The following is a 22,235-nucleotide window of genomic DNA, read 5'->3' on the forward strand; positions in this document are numbered from 1 at the left end:
AGACAACAGCCTTTTTGACCAGTATTGGGGCAACATATCACAAAAGTAACCAGTTACAAATCATTATTTTTTTTTTTCAGCAACTAAGGAATATAACATATTACTTACACAAAATACGGGAATATACCAGTCATTACAATTTAAGTAAGAGGAGTAAAAAATTACAAACTCCACCAAATAAAGTGCAGCACCAGATCAAACAGGAAGTTGGTGTATAAATTCTGCAGTGGCAAATAGTTAATGTCGTGAAAACAAAACGCGAGAATGGGGAAAAGAGAAGGAGACGGAAACGTTTGACGGCACATCTGCTCGGAGGCTTTATTACTATTTTCAGTTTATATTTTGCCAAAAGTAATTCAGAAGTAACTCTGTTGCGTAGCTCAGCTATATTTTTGAAACAGTAATATGGAATACAAACATTACATTTTTAATAATTTGGTTTTATATAGCGCTTTTCTGAACACTCAAAGACGCTTTACATTGCACTATACATTCACTCCATACTCGGTGGTGGTAAGCTACTATTGTAGCCACAACTGCCCTGGGGTAGACTGACAGAAGCGGGCAACAGAAGCGAGGCAACCAGTCTGCGCCATCGGCCCCTCCGACCACCACCAACCACTCACTCACTCCATTCGCCAGGCTTCCTGGTGTTCCCAAATGGTCTCCCATCCAAGTACCGACCAGGCCCTATCCTGCTTAGCAAAGGCGGTATGGTATATGGTATATGGTATATATATATATATATATAGAATATACACACATTTTAAAGTAACTTGCCCAACACGGTTTATGACAAATGGCCGAGGTGGAGCACAATTTATTCAGTATACTGCCGTATACCATTAAACTATGAGTTTAATGAGCTTTGCACTTTTGTCAGTTTAAAATGTACATTACCCCAGTTAAATTTGTTCAGAGAACAGAAAGCCCAGTAGAGTTGCACTAAATAAGAAAATATTGCTGCATTCAATATTCTATAGTTCTTTATCAGAACCCACACACATCAGCTAAAAGATTTTTATAGTTTACAACAAACTTCCCTTTTTCTCCATTTGCAAATGTTTTAACTATGACATTCTTTGCTGAACTCTTATCTGCAAAGTGTTCACAGTTCACCCATTTGTTTCCTATATTAAAAAGTACAGTGTGACTGAGAGCTGGGTTGCTGGGGTCACTCTGAGTAAATAAAGACCAGATAGAAGAGGCTTAACATACTTTAGTTACAAATTCCGAAACAGAGTCCAGGATTCAGGGGCTGCTTCATACCAATGCCTGAACTAAAACACTTTTATGCCCTGAAAAGTTTACAAAAGCGCTTACTAATTTTACTACAGTGACTAAGCTAATCTAAATATGTTTCTGGGGCTTAAACAGCAGATTTATTTTTCCTAAATGCCAACATACCTGAAGCTGTGTGGAGTACCGGGCCTTTCCCTCAATCACACCCAGTAACCAAACATGACACTCACGGCAACTTTTTCAAAACCCATGCTTGTACTTTTTGTTCCATTTTTATTTATTTATTGTTTTTGGCTTCATGGCATTCGCATACAGCTTCCACCGAAAGGTCTCCAGCAAAAACAAAACTGCAATTCCCCAGAGCTCCTGCCTCATGCCTAGACATTACCAGTCCAGGCTTTAGTTCCAAAGACAGAAAAGAGATCTTGCAACAACAAGGCCACACTTTCGGTGACTTTACCTGGCCTTTGCAACTAGCCTCAGCGCATTTTTGACAAATCACAGACTTGTCTCTAGAGTCGAAGAGAGTAAAATCCCAAGTATTTTCTTCCTTTTCCGGAGGCCTGCCTTTTTTTCCCTGCCCGCTGAGTGCTGCCTTTCTCCCCCTCTGCGTGCATTTCGGTCTAACTCACATTACTGAGTCCGCATTGTTGACCGGGAGCAGCACGGCCTAAATATAGTCAAAAACCCACAGCAGCCAGCGACCGTGCGCCAGAGCGAAAGGGAGGGAAGGCAGAAGAGAGAGGGCAAAGAGGGGGGACATGCTGGAGACCTAAAAAGTTGGAGCCGATACTTTTTCTTTGCAGGATAATATCCCCGATAGCTCAAAAAAAAAAAACGTTTTGGGGAAGGGGTCCGAAAAGAAGAAAGGACATACCCTCATCGTCCTCCTGCTCCTGCTCCTGCTCTTGCTCTTGAGACCCCCGGTTCCCCATGGCCAAAAAGTGAAAGGTAAAGCTAAAGTGATGGCGAGAGGGGGCTTTTTTTTGGTGGGACCCCCTCTCTGAAACTTCTTCACCGTCCGCTCTACAGGTGCCCCAGCTGAATGACTTCTTTTAATGTACAGTCCTGCCTCTTCCAGCGTGTCTGTGCAGGGCTCCTCCCACTGACCTTCCTCAATCCTCTCTCGCCTTTCGCTTTTTTTTCCTGCAGATTGTAGCGGAGACGGGGTGGGCTGTTCAGGCTGTCGGCTTTGGGAAACACTGGCAATTGTTTAAAGTAGGAAGCGTGACTGTTTAATGGCTATTTGAAGAGCAAAAATATGCTTGTTTGCTTAATGGTTTTATTTGCAGGAATTTCAACAGATATAATTGGGATTGCAAAACTGCAGAAAGCTGAAGTGATAAATCCCGCTGTGTCTGAGAAATGTGTAAAATATTCCTGATAATTATTTGATTACCGAATTAGTTATGGAGTGTTTCAGTAATTGATCAGTTGCCAAATAATCTCTTTATTTGATTCAGCCCGAGATATTTGACATCATAAATCCCTAATATGACTCCAGATGGCTCCCATTTCCTCTATGCTTCCCCTGTTGAGGGTGCTTGGAGTCATCGCTGCTGCCTACTACAAAGAAACAGAGGGAGGGGGTGGGCTGTTTGGACAGGGTCAGTTGAACCAGATGACTCAACTCAAGGGGTGGGCGTCTTAAAAATATCCTGTCACCATCGTCTGTGAGCGGACCAGGACTTTGCGCATGGGGGCGTCTGTTTTACCAGACTTCTAGGAAAAAGGGCTGTTTGGACAGACAGGACTGACCACTTAAAAGGGCAAGGAAGAGGCACGTCCTATCCTAAAGGCAAGCTCCACACAGAGGTTATGCCAAAATGTACACATTATGAATGCAGTGCAAGTCCCCCGTGGTTCAGGCAGGGTTTGACTTGTTTTGTATCTTTATTTTCACAAAGTGGAATAAATTAAAGCCTAACAGGGACAACTTAGCATGACCCAAAAAACAGTATTGTGTTAGTTTTAGCCTGTTTATCCAAGCATTTTATCATAGGTCCGACCTAGCACACATGTACATTTCACCCTTACATTACATCTCAGCCCTGGGTTGTGGCATTAAGACAAAGTACTGGTTCATATTTTTGAAAGAAATCTCCATCAGCGTTACAGCACCTCATACAGCACGTGGGCCCAGTGGCATGGGATGATGGATGGGCTGAATGCAGAAGATGCATTTCCCTACAAGGTCAACACTGACTTAAAGCCACTGTTTACATCAACACAGAATGTACACACATGTAAACAAGCCCCAAAACATATTCAAGGCTGAAGTATTCAGAGACGAGGGTGAAATGTCATCACAACAAAATCTCATCACAATGTCATATGACCCTTTAGTTTGGGTCATGTGGTCTTCTCGTCATGTGATTCACAACATGTCACACACATTTCCATTTAGACTATTTCACTGTAGACGAGCAAACTATCTCAACTTTGAGTTTCTAACACACTTTTATTCTCCCTATGACAGGAATACTCAATAAGAAACACATATTTTAGTTAGCTACTTTCTGAAGAGTTATAAACACACACTGAAGGGACACTAAAGTACAAGGAATACCAAAATGTTGGAAGAGAATCTGGGATGAGTGGAGGTGTTTTTTTTTTTCTTTTTTACAGTCAAGAGTGGGGCCTGCAGTCCTGCTGCTGCTGCTTCAAACAAAGACACTACATAGCTCAGATGCCAAACGCTGGGTTCAGCAGGTTTGCTTTCAGGGCAAGAGTAGTTACTTTGACACACTAACATCCAGTCACCTCTAGAGGGCGGTGCAGCACATGAGTAAATCAGTGGTGCAATGAACATGGCAGAAGTCAGCCAGTGTAGAACCAGACAAGTTAATATTATCTTTCACCTGATGTGTTTGAGATATGTTTGTTTTTACTGTTAATTGTTACAAGCTGGACGATAAGCAAAAAAGGACATTTCATGTTTTATTTATTATTTTCCTACACTTAACGTTATGTTGCCAATTTATTACCTACTTGGAAAGTTGAAGGTAAAAAGTACCTTCAAGTCAAAACAAATCCTGGATAAGCCTTTATTTGTATTTCCTTATGCTATATGAGGAAAACCAACTCCAAGTGTGTACGCATACTTCACTTATTCCTTGTCATAGATAGATAGATTCATGGCATTCGCAGTGTCTTTGTTATTAGTATGATCCTCAAAAATCGGCGGCGGGAACATGCTTTTCTTATAAATTTGCAGCTTAAATGTTGATTTCCCTAGCATCCTATGTGTGCAGTACTTTTAGGACACGGTTTACAAAATGTGGCTTGGATCGGTTAGAGCCCCTTACCAAAGTTGTTATATTCAGCTGGACTGGTGCCTGGATAGAAGCCTGGGGTTCCTGCAGGTCCGGGATACTGCTGCGGTGTGGCGAGGAAGCCCGTTGGCCGGTACTATTAGAGAAAAGAAAGAAACATTTGTTGTAGTAAACAATAGAGATGCATGGGTCATACTTTTGTTTAAAAAGAGAAGTAAAAGACAATATCTTTTGCGCTCCACACCACTTCATCTATATTTCGAAAAACAACACAAAAAAAAGCACATTATAATATGATATTTCTAAATAGACCATGGCTTTTGGTTTAGTGCTTCTGTGCAGCCGGGGGTCGAGCAGACGGCAGGCAGAGCAGACACAGGTAAAACAAATTTATGCATGAGGTCTGGGACAAGACGGACAATCAAGGCTACATAGATCAATTCCATGGTTCGTAAGCTGCAAAGCACTGCTTGTACTACTTTGGGCCTGAGATCTAATTATCATTTACTGACTCCACCAAATATGCCTAATATGCTGTAAACCTTTTTAAAAACATGAAGACACTAAATTACAAAAATAAATATCTTATTTAAGTTTTAATGGTCATTGGGCAAAGTAGGAAACAGCATGGAGTGGATTTGTACATTTTGATTTGATTAAAGAAGAGAAAAACAAGGGAATTCACATAAAGCAAACCATTTAAAAGTTGATGCACGTTCCATTCTTATTTTACTTTTATTGTAATGTGTTACATTGAGTCTAATGTAATTCAACTGTTGTGTATACATGTAAGAAATTCATCATAATCTTCTCGTGACAATCAAGTGACAGTGAAGTGATGCTCACATGTGACTGATTAGCGCTCTGTCCGGGCTGAGCGTTGGTGGCTCATGTCCAGCTTAAATGTTAGACAAGCTGAACATCTGCCTGTTTGTTCAGCTGAACATTGTGCAATGTATTTAGCCAACAAACTATTCCCTAAAAAGCTCCTTTCAGGGTAAAAGGGGAAATGATGGAGGGGGGCACTTCTGTCATGATCACAGTCTTTACAGCACTATTTGATTTCTCACCTGTTGTTGCACAAAGTAAGGTCCCTGTGGTGAGCTGGGGAAGGGTCCGGGGATCACCATCATCTGTGAGCCAGGCTGATAGACGTGTGTGGGGGTGACAGGCCGCGGGGCGTTGCTGGCCGGGACGCCACGAGGCCCACTACTGGGGGGCAGGTTTGGCCTGTTTGTGTAGTAGGGCTGAGGAGGGGGAGAGCGAGAGACGGAAAGTGTACAGGTGATAGAAACAGGACAGCACAATGAACAGTGGGAGTGAGGAAGAGGAGCCAAAAGGAGCCAAGAGACAAGAAAGAAGAAAACACACACTAGTAAATGTTTCCATGACAAAGCAAACAGTCATCCAATTACATATACCTAAAATTAATAAATACAAATGTTACGATCATGATTTTCTCAAGTTGAACTCCAAATTGTTATGTCTACAGCTCCAAATGAATTTTTGCTGAGATCACGAAGCACTGGAAATCTGCTAAGTTTGCAACTTACCAGGCATTTATGCATTATGATAGATACGAAACAAAAAAACAGCAAAACAAGTCTATCCCCTGATGTAGATTTTTCTAGCTGTTCCTGTAATGTTACACAATTTAATTTGTCTCAGTGAGTGGTCCTTGCAGTTCTCTCTTAATGCCTTCACAAGCTCATAGTATTGGAGCATGAATCAGTGGCGAGTCTCCAGCTGGAAACATATTGGTGCTGCCTGCTGCCAGAGGAGATAAAGCAGCTAATACCGGTTCATTCAGAGAGCCTCATTGACATTCTACTGCCAGACCGGGAGCCCACGACAACGTAAGCTGGAGAACAGACACGGAGCCAACAAGGCCAAAACACTGGACACGTAGGGACTAAAGTGAGGAGGGATGGTGGACAGGTTTGACATTAGTCTACCAGCCAAATGGAGATCGTTTTGACTCGTATCACCAGCCACTCAAGCCAATTACGTTAAGCATTCTTCCTAACCAAGTAATTTCATCATATCAAAAAATATACAGTAAACACAACTTCACAACTACACAAAAAAAATCTGATAAAGACAGTGGCCAGCAAGGAGAACGTTTTTTGTTAAGCCCTGATCGATGAGGATAAAGTGATTTACCTGCAGCGATCTGAAGTTTCCCTTTAGAGCGGCGCAAAAACACAGATCACACACAGAGACGCATCAAACAGAAGCAGAAGAGGAGGAAGAGAAGGAGGTGGGACGGGGGCGAAGAAGAGACAAGAGCAGCACAGCAGTTAGAGCAAAGCATCAATGAACTGTATTAAGAGCCAAGCAGGGAGTTTACAACTAGCAGCATGCAAACAGGAGACAACATGAAGCTATGACCATTTCCACCTAAATGAAGTAATCAACTTGTGATCTACATTTGCTCTAGAAGCAGTGCACCAAAGTCTAGACTACAAATGATGCACTATTGGTTTCTAATAACTCATGTATAAAATTGTTTGATGTTTTTGAGGGGGCAGAAATTAAATTCACAAGTCATAAAGTTAAAAAAACCGTTAACTGTCCCTCCATAGCCTTTTACAAACATGCACGTTCAGACTTATTTGCTTATTTGTACACAGAGCAGAAGAATCAACAGCCACAGGTAAGGCGTGTGCACGGTTTGTAACATTAGGCAGATGTTAGTACCTGTTGGTGTAAAGGCCGGGGCCCAGGGGTGAACTGGAGGGAAGAGGCAGACAGCAGAGGTTAAAGACAAGCAGAGGGGCATGCTTCAACAGTACAACTAAACACAGCGCAAGGAAACAACACTGTCCAATTTAGATTCGGTCTCAGTCTTTGGATAACTGAAATGCAATTTAGTTTTAGACGATGAAATGATCGGGGACTAAATCTACAATATATAATTTTGAATGTAATTTGAAATGAATGAAATCATTTCGTACGGAGGGTTGAATCTCGTTCTTCCCGTTTTTAAATCCATGTTTAATAAATATGGATCCAGACTGTGGAACTCTCAGCCCACTGACTTAAAGCTACAGTGGCTGATGTCGAATCCGAGCTGCACACATGGCAACGCTGTATGAAATGTCAATAGATTGTTGATGTGTATTACATGTACATGTGTTTTGTTAAATGTGTCTTAAAGCCTCCTATGGACAAGTGTTGCAAATGAGCAGTTTTGCTATAACACTTACATCTGGTGTGTCCAATGCAATTGTGACTTGGGTAAGCTCTCAATTTTCGTTTTCCGTTATGGACAAAGGTTCTTAAGCTGTCATCTGTACTTGTATGAAGAATCTGTACTTTACAAACCTTTGTGCAAGACTGACGGCTTGCACAGTGTAGGTCCCCTACTGCCAGACTGCCAGAAATACTGACAAAGTTAGGTTTTTGGGTAAGAGGAGAAACACCCAACAGGTAAACTACCTAGTACAGACGACGGCTTAAGAACCGAGGTCCATGACCTTTAATTAAGTGTGTCTGGTTTGGTTTTGTATTCATCAGGAAAAAAATAAATGAAAGGTGAGAGAAAAAGGCAAACCACTCTGCCACCAATCATCCATCAACCATTTACAGTTACAAATGCTCTTTTCCAAGGTCTCTTCTGGCACTAAATATCTAGAATCATAAACTGCCTGCTGAAGGAATACATCTTCAACATCGCTTTATCATTTTACACAAAGCAAGGCTATTGAAAACGTGTTCAATAATGTTGAATGTGAAAACTCAAGATGTTCCTGAGGCTCCACTCGGCTGCTCATGTGTTGGCAGAGAGCCTGCTTCATTACTGAAATACCCAACATGAGAAAGTGCACAACAGCTGGGACAGACATGCACCACTACACAGACCTAAATACTCACTGCACCTCTGTCCTAAAGAGGAGCAGTCGGTTAGTAACAATATTCACAGGAGACGAGAAAGAAGGTCAGCTCACTGACATGGTTCACTGATCGTTGTAGAAGAGATTAATATCAATCAAATGTTAGGACAAATGACAATTTAAACCCATTACATGATTGCATAATGAGTTTTTAAAATGTAGCACAGTACTATAGGACTCCTATAGCTCAGTGAAAGACTGTGATCACACTCACTATATAATATGAACTAGATGCTTGTTACATTTGTGAAGTGAATACATGTAGATTGACAAACAGCACAATCGGCACGGAGAACGTTTCAGCAGGCATTAAGCAAAACACTGAACATGAAACAGGAGGAGAGGCTCAGCAGAGCAGCATGTAAGGCCTACTCTAGCAGCAGTTTGTGACTTGAATAAAAACAGAGGTTTCATGAAGAATGAGTGAGTGTGCGAGCGGAGCAGGGCGTTACCTGTCGGGGCTGTGGTGTGGGGTTCATTGAAGGAGGTGGGGTGGCAAACACAACAGAGGTGGGCTGCCCCGAGGGGAACGAGGGCTGCAACAGACAGGGCAGAGATCAGAGAGAGCGTCAGGGTGAAGCCGGGTGAAGGGGGCAGAGGCGGGAAACGGCAGCAGAGGCACAGCAAACAGAATGGACAGTGGACACACGATCATATATGTCATGACTTTTTTTTGTACATTTTACACAACCAATAGAGGGAATGCGAGTGATGTCAGCTTTGACACTCAGTACAGATCATGAAGGGTTCTGTTTAAAATCAAATGATGTGCACACCGGTTCCGTTCAAGCCATTAAAGAATTTTATGTTATATTTTGGGTCAATGGCAGAGGCTTGTACAACTCTGTAGACAAATTACTAGGGATTTCACTCCACAGAGTTGCATTATTCATCTTGTGTCTAACAGTTTTTTCACTTGATAACAATTACGACTGACTTTGTGACTGAATATTGCCACGTCTCCACATTTTAACAGTAAAAGGCAAATTCCATGATCAAACACTGGCCTGTGCTTAAACCCACATCATAATATTCAGCTCTGTTTGTTTTTTACTATGTTGTGAATGTTTACTATGTAAAGCCCTTGAGGGAGAGTGCCTTACCTGTGAGAGGCCGGGGGAGGGGGCGGGGTGAGGGGCGGAGGGGAGTCCCGTTATAGGCTGTGGTGCTTTATTCATTTCATTGAGATCTGCATGGGGAGGCAGACGTGGATCACGGATCTGCAAACAGACTAAAATGAATAAGTCAGGATCGTTGAACACTTTGGGAGGTTACCAGCAAATAAACACTTACAATTACAACTTCTTAGGTCCAAAGGGTTGCTAGGCTGAGAATCGTTTTTCCTGGAAACAAAAACACAAAGGAGGAACATTAGCATACAATACATGCACGATAGCCAAAAACATAAATGATGTTCTTTATTATTCAAGGTAGCTAAAGTCTTTAGATTTGCCCTATTCCAATACAAATCCCACTTTCAACAAATAATAGTCTCAGTAACAGCTTAATCATGGGTCAATGAAGCGCACAACACAACACAACTTTTCTTTCCTTCTGTGATGCTTTGAATCACACTTAGTTGTTTCTAAGTAATGACGCATCAAGACAGAAACTATAACATTTCATTTGTTTTGAATCGGTAATGATACAATACAAATTAACCATCTGCAGTTGTTAATACTAGAATATTTGTTCTTATTTTATTTAACCAGGAAAGTCCCACTGAGATTAAAAAACTCTTTTTCAAGGGAGTCCTGGACTCCCTCAAGCAATGTTTATTCAAACTACTAAATTTGTCAGTAATTTGATTTCAGTTTTGGAAACATGATGCCAGTCTAATAGGACTCAACATACAGGCTTGGCTTACCATAAGGAGATTGCCCTGTGCTAGTTGCTAAACCTTATACACACAATGCAGTCTATAGATTTAATGCGGTCAATGGAGGTGAAGAGGAGCTAGTAAGTATCAGTGTAATGTACTAGCTTCATGTTGTGGCTGTTTCATCAGTGCGTCTGTGGTTTTGTTGAATCAATAGCCTCCCATTGACGATCAACGCAGTCAGTCATGGGGTACTACCTAATCTTTAAGTGTCCTCAAGCCACTGGTGTCATAAGCGTCTTGCTGCAATACCGATACAGTTGTATTTATAGCCCTTAAAGTTAGATATGTGGACCTGACACAGTCCTGGTACTGCCTTCCTCTCCCTGCGACCCAGTCCGAGCAGCGGCACCATAAAAACACCTGAGTCATGATGAGTCAGGATTTTCTCCTCCCAGTTTTAAAGAGCAGGTGAACAAAATGTTGTAATAAATGGTTATAATAATAGCAGTGGAGCAGCCAGAATGTTATCAACTTAACGTCAAGCCATGCTGCGTAAAATTTCAACCTGACTCGAGCGGGACATCACCAGCTCGTTTCTGTGGAGATGTTGCTGCCTATTCCTACTACTGTGCAATAAGCAACCACTTTCAATGAACTACTTCACACTGTCATTTTATTTAATCATTTGCTATTTCTGCTCGTCCCTATCAAACTTTTGAACCAGAAAAGTAAACAAAACAGCCATTTCTGCTAAATAATACAATGAGCCACACAGGCACACCATATCGACTTCAACAACCAAAAAAAGTGTGCCATGACTAGAATAAGGTCTAAAAACACAGGAATAAGGACTACTGCTGTGTAAAATGTAAGTTTCTAGAGATTTTAATGGGATAACAACTGAATATTTACTTGTCAGGCAAGAAAAGAGTGGCTTAAGAGAAAAGGTAGCAAAAAAAAAAAGAAAGAAGAAGAATTAAAACATTAAAAGCCAGGCAGCGTAAAGGCTCCTGGATCCATTGACAGAAAGCCCAGTCGTACTGGGTGCAATTGAAATGCTGAGTAAACAACCTCTGGGCTAAAAGAGGGTCCTGGCCTTACAGCTCCTACTGGCTCACAGGCTGCACTCCCTTCACTGACGTACACAAGAGAAAGATACTTTTAAAAAACACAAGGTGCTTTGGGGGAATGCAATGAGAATTTGTCTACTTTTTAGAAAGAGTAGAAGAAATAGCTTAAATCAGCAGCACAAAGTCACAGCAGATGTTTGGGGATCAAGGTATCAGTGCGAATCAGTCGCGCCACTGCAGAGTTTGCAAACAAACACTCTGGGGGGCACTCAAGTTTTTGGCTGTGTTTTTAGTGACAAAAGTCAAGAAAAAAGAGGCGCCCTCATGCTAACCCGCTAATCACACACAAGCTAGCCATTCAAGTCTGTGAGACATGTAGCACCGTGGAGACCATAGCTCCTGTGTGCACTTTGGTGCCCTGCTCAGAGTGAGAGCATTTGCAAGCCTGCAGAAATGACAGCTATCATGTCACTCCTGGCAGGGTATAGGCAATATCGATGTTTACACGAATGATCTGTACTGCACTTTATTGCTCAGGGAAAACCTCACTAAAACAGATCTTTCACTTTGTTCACATGCTTGCTCGTGAGCAGTGCATTTCTAACTGCGAAAAATATTGACTATGATGATGTTAAATATTACACAATCAGATGAAAAGTGTTAAATGAATAAAGGGCGTGATAAGTGCATACACCAATTGTCAGACAGTCATGTGTGTGATGTGGCCGACAGTGTGGTGTGGCTGAGACTGTGAAAGTTAAACTTCATCACTGAAGCAGCTCTGCCTTCTGCCCCACACCCAGCACAAACTCTGGTGAACGGCCATTGTGCCAAATCACACACATGCACACCCTCTGAGCTTGGAATCCAGAAAAAGCTAGTCTTTAGGCCACACTGAAGTTAAAGCATTTGGTTTTACGGCTCAGTGACGACTAATTTATTTGCCTGTGTATAAAGATCTTCAAACTGTAATCAATAGATAAATGCATACTATATATTATTGCAAAACCCAAATGATGATTTGACATTCACATTCGGCCCAATCTCTGAGCAACCTTTGTAATACATATGTTGTAATTGCTTTCCATTCATCACAATACTATGGAAGATATCAATGAATATTACCTGAGCTATACAACTATTTTAGAGGACAAAATAAAGAATATGAAGAGGTGGCATTGTGATGGTCTGAAATTATATCATAGGTGACTGACATATGTTACATAAACTGGCAGAAACAGTGATATTATAACGTAAGGCGTAAGCCATGTTACAGATTTGGGATATGAAGAGCAGTTCTACAGCACAGGTCACAGAGGTGCAGTTCCCCAGAAAGCTTGGAAAAGTAAGCAAGATATGTTCCAGAACCATACAAGACACATGCAACACAAAAGACAAGTGTCAATGACATTTAAAAAGCTAACAACGATGCTAATCTATGAATCAGGCATGCCACCGGTATTATGCACGCCTCAGTGTGGGTCCCCTTCTATGTGACACAGGGGCGTGTCTGACTGCGTATCCGCACATTTACTGCGACACTGACAGCTCCGCACATTGAACAATAATGTGTCAGTACATATAACTCACTTGGCTTGGTCAAAACTCCAACATATTTTGGCGTAAAGCTGTGCGTCTGGATGCAGCGCTAATAGCCACGCAGCTAACTTTCCTAGGCCCAATCTGGAATAACCACGTGGTTTGCACAGCTCTTGGCGCGATGAACAGCCCTGCTGCCGGCATCGTGCAGCCACACCTCACAATGAACACGAGTGACAGCTAATATCGTGAATGAAGGCATCTTAAAGCGAAGCTAGGCGGCAACAAGGCTCTGAGCTGCGGTCATGCATGAAGTTTTTTTATTACACCTGCACTGTAGCCGCTAGTAGAGCAGTGGTGATAGCGTTATCATGACAATGATATGCGCAGTAATTACAAACAAACACACACACATCAGTTAAGTCAAGTTATAACGCAACAGCACTCATCTGATCACAATCAGTACAGTCAGCTTCGTGTCCACCAATATAGCCAAGAAGGATGCGAAGAGCAGGGAGCAAACCACAAGCAGTAATGCATCAAAGGCAATGATCAAAGCTCAGACACACTTACCAAACCACTCAGTCAAAAACAAAACATAACTCAAAATGATATGCACACGGTGAACACCGGCAGAACATGGCATGGGACATTATAAATTGAGACTGTATATTTGTGTCTTTGTGACACTAGACAAACAAAAGTAAGTTAATTATTGACAAAAAAAAGACCGAAAACAGACAGGATTTATCTTACAGTAGGCCAACTGACCAATGTCAGTAGGCCACATAATTACAATGAGACAAATATGTCACAGCATTATAGTTTGGTTATTACGCACACTAAAAGCAAATACACTACTGTTGCCAAATGGAAGGATGTAGAAGCCACCGTTGCATACTTTATACCACTATCCCAGAGGTTTCACATTGCTTAGCCATTGACATCACATGGTTTTAGGTGTCAGATGATCAGTATGTAGTAATTCACATAAACTTAAGTTGTCGGCTCCTTCTTTATAAAGAAATTGTATATTATAGCTAAGAACAGCTAATGCCCTTCGACCTAGCTCGTTGTTAAACGAGTCACTGCCTGAGTGGACCACAAAGCAGTAGTGGACAATGTAGCGGTGCTAGCAACACAGATGATTTAACGGGGAAAACAGCAACTCACTTCTGTCAAAGTATATCATATGCCTGTATTTCTTAAAAGATTGGGCATAGTATTACATAACTGTGAACGTCATCTTATTCTGGGTTATTTATGTGTCGTTTTACAAAACAAAAGTGAGTTAGCAAGTCGAGCTAGCTGAAGCAAAGAAAGAACACCCACGTCGCGTTTCGCTCCCAGATCTGCGTCGCTGCCCGATTTGCTTCAAATACTGCATTACGCCTGCGCAAACCGGTCTACCATCTTTGATACGGCAACAACACTGGGTCAAATAACATTTAAGCACACTAGGTCGAGTCGTTCTTACATTGCTTTACAGAGTTTACATCGTAGATGGTAAACAAACCGTTAGCCCCATGATCCCAGAGGGCACTAAAGCTGCGTATGCGAATGAAAGTCACAACTGTAAATAAGTAATAGCTGACATGACAATCTAACATGAGTTTGGCACTTGAGTGTGTGAAAACAAGACAATACTAGGAGTAAAGCCTATATATAACGCTGTACGTATGCAAGTAAAAATACCATCAGTGCCGTTTTAATGAAAGACAGAGTTGTGTGACTCAAATCGGGCAGTGACAGTTGCATTAGCTTGGAAAGCTAACGAGCGGCTAGCGGCTAATCCCTGAAAACACAGCAGGAACCAGTCAGCAGAAACCACACAGAAAGTCCATACATTTGGTGCTATTAGTGGACGAAACATGACACAGTCCCCTGAGTAGTGACTAAACTCTAATAGATATTAACAACGTGGCAAATATATGATAACAAACGTGTAATTTGAAAGACTTTAGTTGAGGACCGGGGTATTACCTTTCTCTCCTTGAGTCCGCAGAGCCGGACGGACGGAAAATCTTCCCGGAAGCCGGTAGCGAGGTAATTCCGGCGAAATCCCATCACGTGAAACTTGCGTGAAAATGCCCCAGTGACCAAGAGTGAGGCGTTACAACAATAAAAACAACTTACCGTACGATCTATTGATTATGTGTTTCAGTCAATGCATGAGTGGACCTTGCAAGGCGACTAGACAAAAGCCTTTGTGCCCCATTTCCCATGCATCATTTCATGAAAATTATGATCGCATACTTAACGCAGAAATGGAGCAAAATAAACTTTTTTTTCGGGAGAATATGGGCTCCGTTACTTCACAAAAACTATACTGACATAAACCACTAAGTCCCCAATGCTAAAACAAATGAAAAGGGCTCTATTATTTTTATTAGCCCATTATGTTTGACTGTACAGAAATAATTGTGCTCCATCCATCTCAACCAGATCTCAATCTATTCCATGTGGACCAGTGATGACTAAATGGCTCCCCCTTGCGAGCACAATAAGGCAGAAAAGTGATGAGTGTTACTGATTTTTTTATTTAACCTTTTACAGTACTGTAACAAAACGGAACACGTGATGAATACATATTTTATTTGTAATTACAAAAGATGTCCACAGATGCAAAGGTGGGGGCAAACTCGGAGAATTGAAAAACGACTGCAAAGCTATTCCCAGTGACAAGCATACAAAAGGGGGTTTCCCACATCTGTAATTGTTTCCAAGTAATTCGAACAACTGGATGTAGAATGTACATGGAACAAATTAATTGCAAAGGGAATGAGGTCATTGAGTCCTCCAGTCCATTTCTAAGCGCCTTGTGTGTTTATATGGACTGCTGTAGATTGGCCCCCAGATGAATGATAAGGTCTGACTGTTTTCAACCAAATAATAAAAGAGTACATAACATCCGGGCTACCCTCAAACACTGGGTGAAGCCAGATAGAAAAAAGAGAAGAGTGGGGGAAGACAGGGGCGGGGGGTGTCTAGGTTTCATAGTTGGGATTCTTGCGGAGAATAACAAAGCCCTCCAGGATGGGGGTGACTGGGAGGTACTCTTCTGTGGCCAACTCAGCCCTCTCCCCATGGGCCAACAGCACTGGTGTGGTGTGTGTCTGGAAACCTGTGATGGCCTTGGGCTTACCGGCCTGTCCTACAACATCTACTGCCTGTAAGAAGAGAAATAATATTTGATCTTATTTAACGGTGAATCTATGGATGTATTCTTGAACAATATCATTTTAAGTGCACACTCGAATCTTATGTTGAATTGTCTTTTTTGTACATATAAAAGAATAATCTGCAAGCTTACCTGTCCAACTCTAACTGATACAGGAAGTGGCCTGAGCTCCTCGTCGAAAGTAACCAGCATTCGTGGCTGCATGGCCGCTACCAGGCCATAGAGGATGTAGTGAGACTTCCCAAGAATTACTGCAATATAAGAAAATATATAAAATAACAATAATCAAAACTGACAGTGCAGTAAGCAGAAATATTCCTGGTAAGTGATAGTCATAGTTTATGGTCAAATTCACACCCGACCTACAAGAAAAGTGATATTTGTTAAGGTGAAAGTAAACTTTAGTTTAATGTCCCTACTGAGAAATATAGCATTTGATCCATCCTTTCACAAAGATGGGCATTGAAGGATGGATCGCTGTTGCAGCGAAGGACCTCTCTCCAGTGCTCTAGGATTATCCTACTGTGCATGTTTTATACTGCATCAGCAGACCTTGCTTCTCCCAAAAAACTTAAAAGTTTAATAAAAAGTGAAAATTGACTCACTGTTTTTGACGTCAAGGAAAGACACTAAAACGGTGAGAAGTCCAGCCACAGCAACTTGACTCATGAGCTGCCGGTCGCTGTGATAAGGGCACAGTGTCAGTGTGCCTTTGCCCAGGTGAGTCAGACCCTGCAGAGCCACCGGAAATAAAGTTAGTACACAATATCACACATACAGGTACTTCTAGTTCACTCGTGGTATATATGGTATATAGAGATATAGTACAGAGAGAGCTCAATGGCTGCTACCGACCTGAGCCAGACGAACCATGAAGAGGTTGTTGGGGTCCTTGGCGTGATACTGAGCCAGCTGCCGTAACATGGCGGCAAGTCGAGCATTATTTGTACCTATTGCAGGAAACAGAGGAGCATTTTGTTTTAATCTTACCTTTAACCCCACTCAAAAACTTGGGAATTACTTTCATAGACATGAAGATTTAGAGCTATTCCATTTACTAATGTAGACTCAGAAATTGTATTATTTAAACACATTTATTATTGAATTGATGAAGCCACAATAAATAAATAAAAAATCCCAAGTTTAGAGTCCTCTAATTTGAAGAGTGCATTTGAAATTAATTAGTCTAAATTAGAAATTAGTCTAAATTCAGCAACTGAAATTTGGGACCATTAGGGTCTATATTAACACACAGTCTCCTGCGCGATAATTTAATTCAAACTAAAATCAAATAAGACATTCGGTAGCTCAAGATTACATTAGTTTTGAAGAGAATCACAGATTAGTAATTTGATAATCTACTTCAAAACCTCACTCACCACTTCCCACCATCCCCATGGCAAAGATGGAGTTGTGGGAAACTTCAGGATCAGCGTCGTGGGAAAACTTGCTGAGTGTGTCCAGGATGTTGAGTCGAGGATTGGAGACTGATATAAGAGCCAGCGCTAATGGCACTGCTCGCCTCAGAGTGGGCTCACCATAACGCAGCTGGAAAACATAAGAGGTCGTCTTAACCTGTGGCTATGCAATACATACACAGTTTAGCAATGCATAGCCACTTCATGAGAGACTGCATTGGGTCATTAGGTTGGTCTATTGATGGCAATCATCTGAACAAAATCTTATGGCCAGACTTTTATTCTTCCAACATACCTGTGTCATGTCAAAACAAGTCAAAGGTATATCAAAGAATGAAGAATACAGGTCTGGCTATAAGAGTTTTTAACATCAACTTGATGATAGAGCGCATCACTCCTTTTATATAAAGATGCAAAACATTATTGTGATTATTGTAATGACTCTAACCCTATTAACCTAAGGAAGTGCAAGATCACAATGACATGTAATAGTCACTGGTTAGTCCATAATTTATAACTGCTACTAACCAGATGTCCGAAAGTGCGCAGGGCCATTTCCGAACCGATTTCCTCTCCCATTGCAATGAGCGCAATGCCAAGAACAGCAACACCCTGAATAAACGTATACAATAGTTTTCCTAACTTTAGTAAATATGTATATAAACAATCAAAATATGATAGATTCAGCCCAAACCTGGTGTGAGCCCATATCAGCTGGAGTCTCCTTTTTGTCCTTGTCTTTCTTATCCTTCTTGTCCTTATCGTCCTCCTTCTCTTTTTCTTTAGCTTCATAGTGTTCACTGCAGATGTGAAGTAACTGCTGCACTTTCAAGACATTACCAGAGCCTGGACAAAATTATCCAAGTCCAAATTCAGGCATGTTTCATAAGGGTTAAGCAAAAGAGAGGAAACAAAAACAACAACAAAAAAAGTACCTGCATATGCACAAATATCCACTAATGTGTTTGCAAAGCTGCGGAAAGGTTCAGGAACAACTTGCAGAGCCGCTAAAGTTGTCTCAATGGCCTCCCCTTTCCCTGAAGAAGACAAAACATGAATATTAGTACTTGACAGAGTTTTCTAGTGCACAATGAACTGGAATACATTAAAATGTGAAAGCCCATACAAGCCGTTCCACTCATTAGGCTTGAGTTACCAAACCTCTCGTTTGGTATGGTGTTTAAATGCTTCAGTTACTCTTGAATGTCTATCCATTATCTATTATACTGCATCAAAGCTTACCAAGATGGTTGAGTCCCAGGCCCAAAGGCAGCCATCTTGCATAAGTGTCCTTCAGCTCTGTCTCGTTCTTTTCCATAATGGTCTGGACAATGGTGGAGGTCACATCTCCATTACAAGAGCCCACAGCAATCATACCACACGCTAATGCGGTCACTCCCACCACCTGACAAACAAAACAAGAATAATAATTAAATACAAATACTTACTAATACTAATACAAATACGGGGGGGATTAACCACTTCTGTCAGCGATTAGACATGCATTATTCACTTGACACAGATCTGATTTTAAAAACAAACCTTTTTTTGACATATTTATGAAAGAAACTTACCTCCATGCTAGATTTAGAGTCTCCCATAACCGGAAGAAGCAGAGAAAGAACATCCTCTCTGTTGGATCCAGCATAGGCCAGACCCAGACTAAAAAGAAAATCAAACCATTTAGAGAGATGTGCAACTTCGCTGGAACTCGGACACTTTAAATTAGCAGAGGTTAAACTCACCCAAAGATGGCGCCTATCCTCATGACGTTGCTGTTGTGAAGGACATAATCTGAAAGCAGGGCGAGGGCCGGGTCGCACTCATTCCTCACACCTGAGTTTACAATACCGCAGGCCAAGAGAGCTCCAGACTAGAACAAAACAGATCATTCATTCATATTTTATAAAAGACCTCTTAAGCATACATTGTTGTAAATCACCAACCTTAATGTAGTCTTCAGAAGAGTACAGATATTTGTCAATTTGGGTTAGACCACCATCCACATCCCACAAAAGGATCATTCCAAGTGATGCCGCAGCACTCAACATGCCTGAAAACATTTTCAAATATAAATGAGAATGCAGTACTAGAAAAATGCCACAACATCATAAAATGAAAGCAATTTCAGCTTTGATGAAGCCATTGTTCTCACCGTGGTCCTTGTTCTTGTAAAGCCATTTGTTGCCATCATCAGTGAGGAGCTTGTCTTGGCCAAAGGCAGCATTGACAAAGCCATTCACAAATGAAGAGGCCAAATTCATACGAGCGGAGTCCACCTGGGAGCCACTGCCTCCAAACCCTGACAACAAATAACAGACATTTGGTTAACCAGGGCAAATAATCTGATATGCATTTGGAGACAATACAGAGAAGAACATCAGAATAAATGTATTCAGTCATCACTCACTGTTGTTTTCCAAATGCGTTTTGTAGATGTCATCGGGGACTTTTGGTTCCATTATATCCAACTATGACAAATTAAAGATGTGATGTCAATAAATGGCCTTAAAATCATCGCGGAGTAATTCACTTTGGTATTTAAAGGTCTCACCTCTCTGGCGAGGGCCAAAAAGTTGCTATTTAGCTGCACATTAGACATGATTTCAGTTAAGTCCTCGTAGTCCTCCACATCTTCATTCAGCTCCAGGAACATTCCATGACGGCCGAGCATGAAGGCCAACTGTTTCTGAATTACACTGCAACAAAAATAGCAATAGATGTCAGGATAAACCCTAACAGCCCATTTCCTAATGTCACAATGGGAAAATAATAACTCTTACATGTCCTTGCAGGATGTGAAAATGTTTTCTACAAGCTCAACGTCATTGAGCATAAGTGCCAGTCTGAGCGCCTCTGGATAACGATTAAACTTCCTAAAGATGTTCAAGGCACATCGCAGAAGGGCAGAGTTCTCTGGTTCAGGAACATAGCTAACACAGCTGAAAAATGAAAGGTAGAAGTGACAAGTGAAAATCAAAACAATGTCACAAATTTATAATCGTTCTCCAATATACTGGCATACCTGGTGAGATAAAGACAGACTTTGGCATATGCGTTCTCATCAATGTAGTCCTCCAGCATCTCCAGCCTCTCGATCTCCATGAGCAGATCACATGCCTCGTGTTCAGCGTTGTGGCCCATGTTGTAGGGAACAATTTCCCTCACCAGTTTTAGCAGAGTCTCTTGCTGGGTCTTGTCATTCTCTTCTACCTCCTGCCACTCTTTAGCCACTTCCCCAGAAAGGTGTCTATAAACGGTAGTATATCCAGGGTTAGAAATGCTGTATATAACTGCTATAAAAAACATCTTGTAACTAAAACTGCCACTGCTCTCGAGACATTTTTAAAACATCACAAATTATTAAATTGCGTGCAATAATGCATGCTACATAATACATTGTAGTGAGAGATGCAATACCTACGTACTGTTGGCCTTACCTCACATATTCATGTCCCCATGAAGCCAATTCTTCTTGAGATCCCAGCAAACGGTACTTGAGACACTCTCGCTCTCCGCTCATGGTCATGGCCAATACAGATGCAACATCAGCACAGAACCTCTGAAAAAGTTATATATAATTAGCAACAAATTTAGACAGAGAAGCAAATCTATTAATGCAAAAATTGTAGGCACGACTTCCAGAGTTTTTCCAAAAGCACGACTACAGTAATTATGAGTCTCACCTTGTTCTCTCCCGGAGACATGCCATCATATATGTCTTTGAGTTTGCCATAGTGAGGGCGAAGGAACTTCAAGGGCTTAGGGACTGAGGTCATGGAGGTGGTCGACGAGCGGATTAGTCTGCGCAGCTCCTCCAATGCTGGGCGGTGCAGTGCCGTGTCCTTTTCCTGGAAAATTACAAAAATAAATTGTTTACATGGCAAAGAAACAACAGTAAAAATGTTTTAAAAAGTAATACTTACACCTAATCTCTCGACCATCATTTCCAAATCTTCTTGTAACTGCTTATCCTCCTCTGACTGAAAGTAACAAGTTAAACCATTAAATATGCACAGTGGTATTACAAATGAAAGTGTATCACTTTTGCTGCGTTGCACTTTGTGGTGACAACAACACAATTACAAAGAAAGGGCAATTGACAGCTGATAGTATTGAGGCCCAAGATTCAACCTCATATTATAAACTACGACACTGTTCACGCTTTATTGTGCAGCGTTAGTATTTTTGCTGCTGTGTCACAGTTAGGACCAAAGCTAAGATGCTAACAACGCCACCGCTTTCCCATTACAGTCAACTTTGACAACAATTAGCATGCTAACATTAGCCCACCGGCTGAGTTAGCATAGCTCAAAACCAAACTACAGCTTTCATATAACACATTTCAAATATACTGACTGTGAAAGTGAACTGGGATTATCTAACAGGAGGCGTGATAACTGTATAAATAATATGTGCGCGACAATAGTGAGAGAAATAAAGGCTGATAAGGTTGTGTTAGTGTCAAAGCCGCAGTGACTAAGGCAAATATGACAACAGGCTTCGGGTCGGTGCGTGTGTGAATGAGAAGAATACACGAATTTACCAGTTCCTGCTCCTCTTTCTTGTCCTTATCCTTCCCAGAGGCCAGTTGCCCCTTGTCCTTGTCCTTGTCTTTCTCATCTTTCTTCTCTGTTTGCTTATTTTCTTTGTTTTTTGCTTCTTCCATCGTTGAAAATGTATGAACTATCACCGAGCGAGCGACTTTACTGAGAGGAAAGGAGTCTTCTTCACTGCAGGGAGAACAGCCGTGTGTTTCACCATAGCGCCCCTAGTGGTGGTGTGTTCAAAC

The 22,235-nt window shown here is 41.5% G+C and overlaps 2 protein-coding genes across 6 annotated transcripts in view; both read right to left on the bottom strand.

Moving 5' to 3' along the window:
• Nucleotides 1-14,862, bottom strand: part of LOC306964176 (eukaryotic translation initiation factor 4 gamma 1-like) — a 29,505-nt gene extending 14,643 nt beyond the window's left edge. For 3 of the 5 annotated variants that reach the window (XM_079558121.1, XM_079558120.1, XM_079558118.1), the window contains exons 1-8: nt 14,828-14,862; nt 9,707-9,756; nt 9,517-9,644; nt 8,866-8,949; nt 7,218-7,250; nt 6,681-6,701; nt 5,588-5,764; nt 4,551-4,653 (exon numbers count right to left, since the gene is read on the bottom strand). In XM_079558121.1, the coding sequence (XP_079414247.1) occupies nt 4,551-4,653; nt 5,588-5,764; nt 6,681-6,701; nt 7,218-7,250; nt 8,866-8,949; nt 9,517-9,591 (493 nt within the window). In that variant the 5' untranslated portion in view covers nt 9,592-9,644; nt 9,707-9,756; nt 14,828-14,862. The remainder of the gene's footprint in view (nt 1-4,550; nt 4,654-5,587; nt 5,765-6,680; nt 6,702-7,217; nt 7,251-8,865; nt 8,950-9,516; nt 9,645-9,706; nt 9,757-14,827) is intronic. The other 2 variants (XM_079558119.1, XM_079558122.1) reach the window with 2 other exon arrangements.
• A 538-nt stretch (nt 14,863-15,400) lies between these two features.
• On the bottom strand, nt 15,401-22,184 carry psmd2 (proteasome 26S subunit ubiquitin receptor, non-ATPase 2). Its single transcript, XM_079578419.1, has 21 exons — nt 21,990-22,184; nt 21,370-21,426; nt 21,130-21,294; nt 20,884-21,005; nt 20,469-20,693; nt 20,227-20,385; nt 19,998-20,142; nt 19,854-19,914; nt 19,599-19,745; nt 19,390-19,496; nt 19,189-19,316; nt 19,018-19,105; nt 18,686-18,848; nt 18,379-18,480; nt 18,138-18,289; nt 17,972-18,055; nt 17,405-17,573; nt 16,881-16,975; nt 16,631-16,757; nt 16,158-16,276; nt 15,401-16,014 (listed from the first exon to the last, which is right to left on the bottom strand). Exons 1-21 carry the CDS (start codon nt 22,110-22,112, stop codon nt 15,832-15,834), a joined length of 2,721 nt encoding a protein of 906 aa, XP_079434545.1. The 5' UTR covers nt 22,113-22,184; the 3' UTR covers nt 15,401-15,831.
• Between the last annotated feature and the right edge of the window lie 51 nt (nt 22,185-22,235).

This window comes from Gobius niger (assembly GCF_951799975.1).
Source record: "Gobius niger genome assembly, chromosome: 1".
NCBI classification, from domain to species: Eukaryota; Metazoa; Chordata; class Actinopteri; order Gobiiformes; family Gobiidae; genus Gobius; species Gobius niger.

Excerpts from the sequence above, each read along its gene's own strand:
- psmd2 (XM_079578419.1), bottom strand. The coding sequence starts at position 22,112 with ATGGAAGAAGCAAAAAACAAAGAAAATAAGCAAACAGAGAAGAAAGAT. Across the intron at positions 19,317-19,389 it reads CTTCTGAAGACTACATTAAG|TCTGGAGCTCTCTTGGCCTG; the intron begins GTTGGTGATTTA and ends GTTTTGTTCTAG. Across the intron at positions 16,976-17,404 it reads CATGGGGATGGTGGGAAGTG|GTACAAATAATGCTCGACTT; the intron begins GTGAGTGAGGTT and ends TTCCTGCAATAG.